Source organism: Poecilia mexicana, unplaced genomic scaffold, assembly GCF_051168715.1.
Source record: "Poecilia mexicana isolate PSO_F unplaced genomic scaffold, ASM5116871v1 scaffold_4, whole genome shotgun sequence".
In the NCBI taxonomy this organism is placed as follows: domain Eukaryota; kingdom Metazoa; phylum Chordata; class Actinopteri; order Cyprinodontiformes; family Poeciliidae; genus Poecilia; species Poecilia mexicana.
This window is the reverse complement of record NW_028263373.1, coordinates 11,490,673-11,502,837: the sequence shown is the minus strand read 5'-3', so window position 1 is coordinate 11,502,837 and position 12,165 is coordinate 11,490,673. Positions and strand designations below refer to the sequence as shown.

Here is a 12,165-nt window from a genome sequence, read left to right as displayed (position 1 = left end):
AACCAAGGTTCTTCTGAAAGAGAGTCCTTTCTTTAAATGCAAAATGTAGAGATGTTAAGAAATAATTTACAGTAACTTGCTCGGAAACAACCAGACACAAACCTTCCATGTTCATTGTCAAGCACAGTAGTAGAATGGGTGATGATAAGGGCTTGTTCTGAATTTACATTGGCACCCTGCACATCAAAATATTATGTGAGTCCATCTTATCTGACAGCTAAAGATTTGTTCATCCAGCAAATTAAGAAATGCTATATAAAGAAGAAAGGGATAACCTTTCTCTATACCCATGTAAGAGACTAGTAACGGGTTGCCAAAAAGAGCCTCTTCAAGTTATTGCTGCTGTGGAATTTAATGGACACACTGTGATTTCAGAACTTGATCTGCAGCAAATCAAGGTAAGAATGTCCTAAATTGTAAAAATCAAGAATTGAGAGAGTACAGTATGTATGCTCTCCATGCACCCACTGGAGCCGTGCCCCAAAATACTTTAACTGAATAAATGATAATACTAAAATATTATATAAACAATTATGTCAACACACCTTGTTTTCAAGTTCAGGCTGAACAGAAATTTGCAGACTGTCTGTCACACCCTCGCCATTTTCTCTGACGTAGTACACCAGCAGACGGCTGAAGGGCGCCATGATGTGACTAACAGGAAAACGAAGATAAGACACACAAGAGTCCATCTCAGCCTGAGACAAAGATCCTGCAACACCTGACAGAGTGAGAGAAGAGTGAGCTCATGGGATGATACAGTCTTATGCATAATTCTTTCATCTGTTTTCTGTTAATCAGATAAATTGTACAAACAAAAATTGAGAACACAAGGAAAAAATTCTACCAGAGGCAGAGGAAGGGAGCTGGGTCGTGTGAATGTTCTTATCAAAGGTCACGGTTGCCCTTTTTCCTCTGTGTGAGGCCGTCGTGTTGGCTGGCTCTTTGCCTGACAGGACGATGTTTCCCCTGGACGCCACCTCGTAGTGGAGCGTGAAGTTACAGGGGCAGGTAGATTTTAGAGCCACTTCAGCCTCTTGGCCAACCTACAATCACAGAAACATTCAAAGTTGAGTTAACCACTACCTGACTTACCCTTAGACCTTTTGGACACATCTTTTTATTGGTCCAAACCCAAGTAAATCTGAACTTAGCAGAAACTTCCAAAAGGACAAACAAAGCAAACCGTACTTTAAGGGGAGCGCTGGGACTCTGGATCTGGATGTGACACCTACTTGGAGAATACCAACTGCTAATGGACAGGTAATTAGGTAAGTACTGGTCTCCCACTGTCTTGCCGTCAATGGATGTCACTTTAGTCTGTTTGAAATAAAATGAACAAAATCTAAGATTTGAGAAAATGTATTTACATTTTTTCCCCATTAGAATTCTTATTTATTGGGAGCTACTGACCTCAAGCCAGACATATTGTGCAGCTATCGGAATAGAGGGGATTTCAAAGGTGGCTTCACCACCCTTGGAGATTAGTTCGCTGGTGTAAATATTGTCCTTTGGTGTAAGCTCTGCCTTAACACACACCCTTACGCCATCAGCTGGGCTCCCATCAGGATAGGTAACCTCAATCTATAGATACAGAGGGAACAAGAATGGGGGGAAAAAGCCAACAGAGTCCATCAATAATGTTATTTCATCTACAGTTTCAATATGTTCCTTTGTAGAATCTCACCTTCCCTTTGTAAGGCAGACCTGGCTTAAACTGTTTGCGTGTCTCCTTAGAGTACTTGATGTCAATGAGTTGTTTATGAACTGCTGTTGAATCATCAAATGTGGTTTGCCTGCTTCCATCGATGCTGGTCACTGATGCCCAAATGCTAACTGTCCCCCTGAAGTGATCAGCCACATCCAGCGGCATCATGTCTTTCACACACAAGCTGAAATTTGCAGAGCCTTTAATCTGGAAAAAAATGAAGAAAAGTACCACAGGCTGGCAAAGTTGAAGGATTGCAATTTTTCTTTGCCAAGGGGGACATGACAAAAACAATCGTACACTTATGAAAGACACCTCTATTGTTAAATTTTTCAGGCTAAACAGAATACAGAAAAAAATCTTAGAATACAGTTAAAATGATAAAAAATTTAAATTGTGTCAGTAAATATCTGTCAAAGATTGATTGAACAAATAATTACAGAACTGACCTCCATGGTTTTAATGACAGGTTGACCCATCTCATGGCGGTAATATCCAACTCCATTTACAGTCATATTCACTGTCAACTTTCCTGTTACTGGTTTTCCAAAGGTGTACCTGTGTGAAAGTGACACATCAGAAAAAATGCTATTAGTACAGTCAAAGCAATACATCCTGAAAAGTTTATTTATTTTAGTAACTCAAAAGGGTTGATTCTTTTTTTTTTCCTAAACTGAAATCAACTTTTTATGTTATCTTAGCATGTTTGTATTTTTTTAACATCTGAGGTGCTTGACTTATTTTGAATATAACTCTACAAAGGGGTGTTGCTTGACAGACTACAATCAAGGAACTTTTAACACAGAAGCAAAATATATTTAATATATATACCTATTCAAGGCCATGTGTTAAGGAACTACGGCAAAACAAAGACCTGCAGCTGTAATTGTGACAAAAGTTGGTTTGAAAATATATTAGCTACAGTAGGTAAGAAAAATTACAAATACTTGCTACACTTTTCAGATTTTTATATATATATATATATATATATATATATATATATATATATATATATATATATAAAAATCTGAAAAGTGTAGCATATATATATATACACTGCTCAAAAAAATAAAGGGAACACTCAAATAACACATCCTAGATCTGAATGAATGAAATATTCTCAGTGAATACTTTGTTCTGAACAAAGTTGAATGTGCTGACAACAAAATCACACAAAAATCATCAATGGAAATCAAATTTATTAACCAATGGAGGCCTGGATTTGAAGCCACACACAAAATAAAAAAAAAAAATACAACTAAAATATGTTAAAGTGTGTGGTCATAAGGTGAAAATCATCTCAAAAAGTTAAAACTGTAATGAGTATTATTGCAAGAAACTGTAAGATGGAACAGATATACAAAACTACTACATATATATGTACAACTTATTATACATATAACAAGCATTGAGCAATGTCTTGTAAAGTATTCCTTTGAGCTTTTTCAAATTCTATCACATGTCAACACATCAAATCAAGCAATGATGTACTGACTCCATACACCAATTGGGGAAGTCTTTTGAAAGTCGTGAATACTTCGACAAGGAACTGTGTAGTAAAGCTAAATGTAAAGTCACTTACCTGGCTGTGACACTGGCTTGCTCACACGAGCTGAGATCACGGATGTAAGGAGGTGGAACTATAACCAGCTCAAATTTGGGCATCACTATGAGAGAGGAAACAAAACAGGCTCTGTTGGGTTTGTAAAATACATCTTTATATTGTCCTCGTGATAGTGTCTGCTTGGAAGATATTAAGTAACTTAAAAAGCGCTGGGCTATAACAATACAATTCTATACCTACTTGTAAAGCAGAAAGTGAAGCTTGTATGTATGGATGGATGGATGTATGGGTGTTCTCACCGTATTTCTGCACTTCAAATGACTTGTTATAGGTTTGACCCTGCACTTCCACAAAGATGAACCACTCTCCAAACACAGGCTGGTCAGACAAAGGGAAACTCATGTTCACAATCCCTATGGTAAAGGTGGGGGGGGGGAAACATTCACTATTACAATTCTGGCTTCTCCTGATCAACTGTAGATGCAATAATCCCGCATTGTATACTGTTGATTATAATGTTGCACTGATTTCTAACTGTTTATAAGCTAAAACTCTTTGCATAGCTCATATGACGAATGATAGTCTTACAAAGTGATGATTGTGATATTGTGGAGGAATTGTGGCTTACCACAGCAGACAGGTTTTAGGCTCTTCCACTGGATCATCCGAGATCCTCTTGGGTCCTGAAAGAGTTAATTAAGATACTTGTGGATCTACAGTCTGCTGTGGAGTGGTATTGTCACATAGAATCCTATTTAAACCAATTTAATCAAGATCAGGGCTAGGAGAAACTAGAGTTCTAGATGGAGTCCGTCTACTATCAAAAGCTCTTCTAAACCTTTTTTCAGAATAAATACTTCACTTAAAAAGGCCCCATATGCGTGTTGCTAACTTTTGAGAAGTGTAAAAAAGAGAGAATAGAAAAGAAGAGAAAAGAGGACAAAAAGGTTCCTTTTATGTTGTTTATATTTGCCTTGTTTCAAAGAGCACCCTGTTATCTAGATGAGCTGCCTTGACTTCTGCTCTTTAATCTTAAATCATGTTGGAAACTGAAAATTGCCACTGTCTCCTTCCTAGACACAGCTCTGCCAACTCTGGGTGGTCCGGTTGTTCACTCACCAAAATATATGCTTCCATCTGCAAGAAATGAAGAAAAAAAAAAGCTTACACAACTTATAATGATAAAAATACCTACAGCCATTACAAGAAAATATGCTTCATCTTAGGTTTTTATCACATGTTGACATTCATTTATCCGTGGAAGCGAGTCCTGCTTTGTACCTGCAGTACTTTTATAGCTGCAAACATAAATAAACTGCATGTCAGCACAGTAACACAGTATATTTGAAACCACTGCAAACATTCCACATGAAATGACTCTAACTTTGCCTCTGTAAATAGGTGACTGTTTGCTTCACTGCGCACAGGGCAAACTATGCTTCTCATCTTAACTCTCAATGTGAAAAATGTCAAACTGGAAGACAAACAATGTTTCTTCATATAAAATAAAACGTCTAAAATTACAATGGGAATATTCTGAATTTCAATTCAGCAATGAAGGATACTAGAAATTAAAATGAATCCATTAGAGTCAGCAATATTGATATTTTAGTAAGCTTAATTATATAGTTACCTTTTCATTTATGGGCCTCAAATCAGGTGCCACTGTGTAGACGTTAATAAGCACTGAAAACAACAAACAAAACAGTATTTTTTTAAAAAGTGAAAAAGGGCATATGGATATGTAGCATTTCACAGATTAACCAAGTATTAAAAGCTAAACTATTTTATTAGAAATGTTTTACAGTGATATTTACCATGACTACTTAATTAAAGAATCTCTGGATTTGTTTATTTGCTAATATCTACAATGAACAATGCCAAACAAAAGAATCCCTAATCCTTTAACTTTTCTCATTTTATCATGTTACACCCCCAAACTTCAATACATTTTATGGTGAACATATGTGGCAGACAAACACAAGATTTCCTACAATCCTCAACCTAAAAGAAAGTGAAAAATAAAATGTCTGTTTCAAACCACTGAGACCTCCTCAGAATAGCTGTATTTGTACTAAGACTGATCTGATCAAAGCCAGAGTTGATTTACTAATTAGGCGACTCTGGAAGTTGGTGCCGCTAGATTTAATTTAGAGTATCATTGTAAAGGGGAGCCTGTCCAGGGTTTACCCCACCACTTGCTCATTGAAAGCTGGACATAGGCACCAGCACCCCTCCCGACCCCAATGGGATAAGAGTGCAAGAAAATGGATGGATGGATGGATGGATGGATGGATGGATGGATGGATGGATGGATGGATGGATGGATGGATGGATGGATGGATGGATGGATGGATGGATGGATGGATGGATGGATGGATGGATGGATGGATGGATGGATGGATGGATGGATGGATGGATGGATGGATGGATGGATGGATGGATGGATGGATGGATGGATGGATGGATGGATGGATGGATGGATGGATGGATGGATGGATGGATGGATGGATGGATGGATGGATGGATGGATGGATGGATGGATGGATGGATGGATGGATGGATGGATGGATGGATGGATGGATGGATGGATGGATGGATGGATGGATGGATGGATGGATGGATGGATGGATGGATGGATGGATGGATGGATGGATGGATGGATGGATGGATGGATGGATGGATGGATGGATGGATGGATGGATGGAGTAAAAGGGACTGAATTCAAATTAGAATTCAGTCCCCTTTACTGAATTAGAGAAAAGGGGACTCTAATTCAGAGTTTTCTGAGTTTTATGGAAAACCGTGATCTATCATATACAGTTCAAATAAAACACTAGCTTGTGGTTGTAACATGACGAAATGTGAAGAAGTTAAAGGCGTATGAATAATTTTTCAACACGCTTAAAAGGTACCTTTATCCTTTACATTTCTGAGCGATTTAACTAATTGACTACCAGCGGCCCTATAAGGGAACCTTTATGTTTGGGTTTGTAGATGGGTTTGTCAGTTTGGATGAAGACGGCTGAGCCCTTGCTCTCCACGGTGATGGTGGTGTAGTTGTGGAAAATGTAGCCTCTCTCAGTGAGCTGACGGTTTCCCCAGACCTTCAGAAGAGCCTGGCCTCTCAGCCCAGAGGGAACCTGGTGGTGGGAAGGCAAACATTCAGATGGATCAAGGTTAACTTTAAAAAAAAAAAGAGAAAAAGTTGAATCTTGATTCAAGTGTGTTGTAGTGGAATGTGGTATGTAATATATATATATATATATATATATATATATATATATATATATATATATATATATATATATATATATATATATATATATAGCTGTCAACTGAGGTATGTTTAAAGATCAAAGTTAGGCTATGACATGAATGAGCATCATAGTAGAAGTCACAGTGAGGTGGGGATGGGAATAAAATCGTGCAACTTAGACTGATCGATTCCTGCCTTCGGGAGTGGCGGAGCACGTCAACAGCTGTTGTATATTACATAGGGGCTGTTACCTTATTCTCAATGAATGAGCAGGCACAGATGTTGAACTACAAATAATGCACATGTTGATTTGCATACTGCCTGAGGACAAGAGTTCAGCTGCTGCACACATTGCGGTACTCACCTTCAATTTGATGGTGCCTTTATCTGTAAAAGTAGCAGAAGAAGAGAGAGTACTATGTGAAATGGCTTTTGGAAACTGTTTTGCCCACACATTTCAGTAAGTTATTGTCAAGGTATGAGAGCTACAAGCATATGGTTGAGTTTGCTTTGAGGAGGAGTTTTGCTTATTTTAGCAGGAGATCCAGCTGCAACCCGTCTCCATGCAATTCTGAGCAGAACAGAGTGAGTAGCACCATCGATTAGCGGTGCTGTCAAACAAATCACGCTCTGTGTACACTGAAAGGCTGGTTGGATAGACTAAATCGATGCAACCATGGTGTGTCGTTCAGGAACACACAAAAACTCCTCCTACCTGCAGATTTTCCTCTTAAATCTTAGAAATTTTGTCCTCACCATAAACTGTGCTGTGACTGTGGGCGACTGCTTGTCCTTTCACAGACAGCTGTGCCTGGACGCGTGTTTCTGCTTTTGCATTGAAGATGGTGACGCTCACACTCTCCTCTACACCGGCTCGAAACACTGAGGGGGCAGCAACCAGGTAACCTCTGACAGAAAACCATGAGATAGAATGAAGGAAGAAGAAAAGAAAACATAGGGACAAATTAGAGGACAAGAAAATCAATAAACAAAAGAGGAAAAAGGAGTCAGAATTTGAACAGATGAGACAGATGTCGGAAATACAAAGATCCCGCACAGCTCAACACTGACCCATAAGTCTCTCAAGTCTACAATTAAGCCCCTGATTCAAATAACCGACCCACATAGCTATGACGCATTACAGGTAACTTCACAAGGTACTTTGCAACATCAGTTTGGCTCTTGCAAATATCACAAGTCTTTATCCAATATAACAGGTGAAATAATGCTTCTTTTGCTTGAACAAGGGGTTTTCCAGAACACTGTCATTGATTTGAACTGCAGTGTGTTCCCACATTATTGAAAACAGGTGAAGAAATAGCAGGTTTGAAAAAAATCACCACAAGATAAACTGCATCCTACAGTAACGTAAGGTAACGTAAGGCACACATTACAGCAGCGCATGGTGTTGCAGAATTTATGGTCTACCAAAAGGGTTAACACCACTGAAAGTAGGCCAGATGCTGCAGGTTTTCCCCTCAAAGCCAGCTAATTTTTTTTTTTTTTTGACAATCTGATGCTAGTAACTGATGGGTCAGCTATGGGAATGAATAAAGTGGTAATGACTGAACAATGTAGAAACCCATGTGTCTCAGCCACTGTCACAGAAGGAAAGAATTTCAATAAAACAGGGAAAATGGTGTGTATGCTTGGTATGCAGTGGTCAGGATCTATCACACATATCTCAAGGAAGAACCAGTGCTAAACTAATAACAGTCATGTGAGTCAAAGCTCAGTAATGTTGGGAGCGAAGCTTTGCTCCTGTGGTCTCAATCAATTCAATTTGATTTATTCACAGCACAGTTCTCAACAAATGTTAACTCAAAGAACTGTACTAAAATATATAGAATGTATTTATGCCAAGAATGTATGCCAAGGCAATGGCATACATTCTAAATACTATAGTTTCTGGTTATCAAAACACTGGCATCAGACAATCTATTGTTGCTAAATTTGTTAAAAAAAAAAAAAAAAAAATATGCAGGTTCTACAACAGGGGTGGGCAACTCAAGGCCTTGAGGGCCGGTCTCCTACAACTTTTAGATGCGTCTCAACTTCAACCCACCAGAGTCAAATAATGAGGTTGTTAGCAGGACTCTGGAGAACCTGACTGCACTTAGGAGGTGACCCGGCTGTTTGATTCAAGTGTGTTGGACCAGGGAGACATCTAAGAGTTGCAGGACACCAGCCCTCGAGGACCAGGATTGCCCACCCCTGTTCTACAAGTTTGGGATCTGAAATGAGTTGCAGTTTTCTGGCTATGAAGCTGCATATCTGCAAAATAGTCATGGTCACCAAGGACCCGAGTCCAAAAGAATCAATAACTGGCAGGTGAAGTAATCACAAAGCAGTGGAAGAAGGTGGACTGGTCTGATGAATCATGTTTCCTTTTATATCACATGAAAAGCTGGGTAATTGTACCTTTCTATGAGAACATATGGCATCAGGATGTGGGAATAAGACATGCCAGCAAAGGCAGTGTAATACTTTGGGTATCCAAGGAAACCTTTTGTCTCACCATCCATGTGGATGTTATTTTGACAGATACCACCTACCTAACTCCAGCTGCAGACCATGTAAATGGTATTCCGTGATGGCGGAGGCATCTTGCAGTAGGGATAACCCACCTTGCCAGAAGGCAGAAATGTCTCACGACTGGCTTGCGCAGCACAATATTGAGTTTTAAATGATGACTTGGCCTCTGAATTACCCAGATCTCTGTAGGATGGGCTCGTCAAACCATTTCAATACACAGAGGAGCGCTCCAAACTTACAGGAGCTAAAATGATCTGTTGTCAACATTCTGCTGCCAGATACCACAGCACAAATTCAAGGGTCTAGCAGAGTTCATGCCTCATCAGGGCTGTTTTGACAGCAGAGGAGACTACTCTACTAGAGGTCATAATGCAATATCCCTCACGTGCACAATGCACAATTTATTGAAGAATCTGGCACACTCTGGTAAAACAATGTGTGTTTGAAAATGTTCCACACTGAATCCATCCCTTTGTAACTGAAAACCTTCTCTGAATATCTCACAAATCAGAGTTGAGTAAACCCTTGAGCACAAACCCAATTGCATGCATGAGAGTAAGATCAGGTGGTTGGCATTACAGCACTGCAGAGTTAGGGCCAGAGGCAACCATAGCTCCAGTGCAAGAGTCATGAGAAAATCCCTGGAAATTAAGACCTCAGGAGAAGGCGGATAAAATGGGGAAATTGACTGTATGTGTTTGATCTGAGGAAAGTTTAACTCGCCCTATGATGAGCCTGGATCAGGTGGTACTTATTTCAATCACATGGCTGCTGTTATCAAGTTCTTTTTTGCCCAGCTGTTCTCCTTTTGAGTGGTTAGTTATTGCTTACCATGCAAGAGTGAGTATTTTAGGTGAGGTCTCAGAAAGGTGGTCACAAGGTTGCATGTTTTTAGGTGCTGGATCTGCAAGCTTTCTTCAGAGCTTGATACCAAACAACCAAAGCTGCGTTTGGCCGGTCATAACTCTTTGCAACTCCTTATTAATAACACTCAAAGTCCTCTTTAGTCCACTAGAGCAGCTGTCTGAGCGCATCACTGTGCCAGAGTCTAAGAGGGTACTGACAAGCTCAGGAATCTATTTATATTTGTCATTCTCACAGCACATACTTTGAGTCACGTTCCATCACAACAACATCAGCAGTGTAGGATCTCAGACTATCATTCTGACCTCAGGTCAATAGCACCAAATAGTGAATGAACACTGTGAAAACATAAGCGCTGAGAAGACAGTGCCGTTAAAAAGTCCAAGACAAGATTTTATGTAGTAAATAATAATAATAATAATAATAATAATAATAATAATAATCTCACCAATTTATATTAATTTCCTAGTTTCGGGAATATTTACGAAAACACAGCTCTGCGCTCATCTCAAAGACACTCCAAACAACACGGGCTACTTACTGTCGTTCCTGCGCACAGCTTCTGCACACGCTGCAGATAAACAAGGTCCACGAAAGGCTCCAAGCTCTCCAAAACATCCGCAGCATTTTTTCTTCACTTGTTTTTTGGCTTCAGCAAGCTACCAAAACGTCTATATATCGGCTCTCTCCTGGATGAAGTTGGCCGCTTTATCTCCAATAAACACGGGAACTCTTAACAGATTCCTCTCCGTCTACCGATCCATTCTGGTTGATTTAATTTGAATGCTAGGTGTGCAGAGTTGTTGTGATCATCCCTCTTAAACAAATCTAGATCCAAGCATTTTTTTTTTTTTTTTTTGGAGGGATCTTCCTCTTACAGCAGCTACACCACCAGTCCTCTCCCATGTGCCTTCACCCGCCCCGGTTCCGTTCTCTCATATTTCAGCATTAACATTTGTTAGTGTCCTCCCACTTCTGTCCGCTCGGAAATGTCTCAGGAAAAAAAAAAAATCAGGTTGTATGACCTTTTAAGCAAACTCTCGCTGCTCATGTTGTTCCTTGTGATTTCAGATCGGTTTGTCTAGAAGCGATCAGCAGCAGGCAGCGCTTCATTCAGATTTCTGCGTCCTCTGCTCACTCCTCTCTCCCAAGACAGCATGACTCTGACCAACGAAGCGCCCAGGCAATAAGATACTCGCACAATGAGTCAATTTCACTACAAGCAACAATTACATATGTCTTTGCTACAAAAAGTCCGGAATGTGTATTCAAAGTACATATGTCAAAAGTAAATAAATAAAAAGTTTCCACTAACAGTCTCATCTTACATTTATTTTGGACACAGACTGCGGTGATTTCTGTGGCATGTTATACAGTGGCTCCAGCAGGAGGCGCTGTTTCTTGTGCGCACATTTACCTGTAAAAAGCCCTACACCGCACCAATCAATTAAAACAGAAGAAAATACGTTTTAAAGCTTTTTGTGAGATGTCTGGCCCACATGAGGAAGCCATCAACACAACATTGTTTTGGGAGGTTTACCCTCTTTAAACCTTAGACAAGTAAGAGTGTAAAAGAATTTAAAATCAACCATTCCACTGAAAGAAAATAATCTAAAAAAAAAAAAGGAACACATAAAAGTCAGACAAATATGCTTCTGTCTGACCATCCAATTAAGGTAGAGCTAGAAAAGACCTTCCTGTTTATATTTTGTGTAAATACTTAAGTATTGGTAATTAATCACTTAATAGAAATACATAAGATTTCACATAAATGTGAATTTTTCTTAAATTAAAGGACCTGAGTATTTTTGAATTTTCAAAAAGATCCTCCTGCCCACCACACAAAAAAAGAGGCTGAAACTGTTTACATTTGAACTGGTTGTAGTATATGGTCTAAAACACCAATGCTGTTTATTAGGCGATATAACATTTAAGCTGTAAAGCTGAAGAGAGCACAACAATATTCCTGGGCCAAATAATTCTACAGCCAAGATTCAATCCCCTGCTGGCTGCAACGGCACTACGAGCCCACAGGGAGACTACTCTGAAGTTGTTTTTACTGCAGCGTCAGAGCTACTTGTGATCAACATAAAACAAAATTGAACCCTTAACGATCAGATACAAACTGGTTCATGATAGGATTGCTCTCTCAAACTTTGCTAGTGTTCAATAAACACATTTGATGTACATTACAGGGTGATTTGAAGAATTTATTTTCATATTAAGAGGTTACCA

The 12,165-nt window shown here is 39.3% G+C and overlaps 1 protein-coding gene across 1 annotated transcript in view; it reads right to left on the bottom strand.

Annotated features, from left to right (window-relative positions):
• Positions 1-11,934, bottom strand: part of cpamd8 (C3 and PZP like alpha-2-macroglobulin domain containing 8) — a 44,127-nt gene extending 32,193 nt beyond the window's left edge. The window contains exons 1-15 of the mRNA XM_088004958.1: positions 10,472-11,934; positions 7,288-7,439; positions 6,896-6,918; positions 6,250-6,415; positions 4,906-4,958; positions 4,392-4,409; positions 3,901-3,955; positions 3,572-3,685; positions 3,291-3,375; positions 2,158-2,266; positions 1,688-1,915; positions 1,414-1,584; positions 1,192-1,320; positions 848-1,046; positions 546-721 (exon numbers count right to left, since the gene is read on the bottom strand). Coding sequence (XP_087861084.1) covers positions 546-721; positions 848-1,046; positions 1,192-1,320; positions 1,414-1,584; positions 1,688-1,915; positions 2,158-2,266; positions 3,291-3,375; positions 3,572-3,685; positions 3,901-3,955; positions 4,392-4,409; positions 4,906-4,958; positions 6,250-6,415; positions 6,896-6,918; positions 7,288-7,439; positions 10,472-10,557 — 1,764 coding nt within the window. The 5' untranslated portion in view covers positions 10,558-11,934. The remainder of the gene's footprint in view (positions 1-545; positions 722-847; positions 1,047-1,191; positions 1,321-1,413; positions 1,585-1,687; positions 1,916-2,157; positions 2,267-3,290; positions 3,376-3,571; positions 3,686-3,900; positions 3,956-4,391; positions 4,410-4,905; positions 4,959-6,249; positions 6,416-6,895; positions 6,919-7,287; positions 7,440-10,471) is intronic.
• Positions 11,935-12,165: the final 231 nt, after the last annotated feature.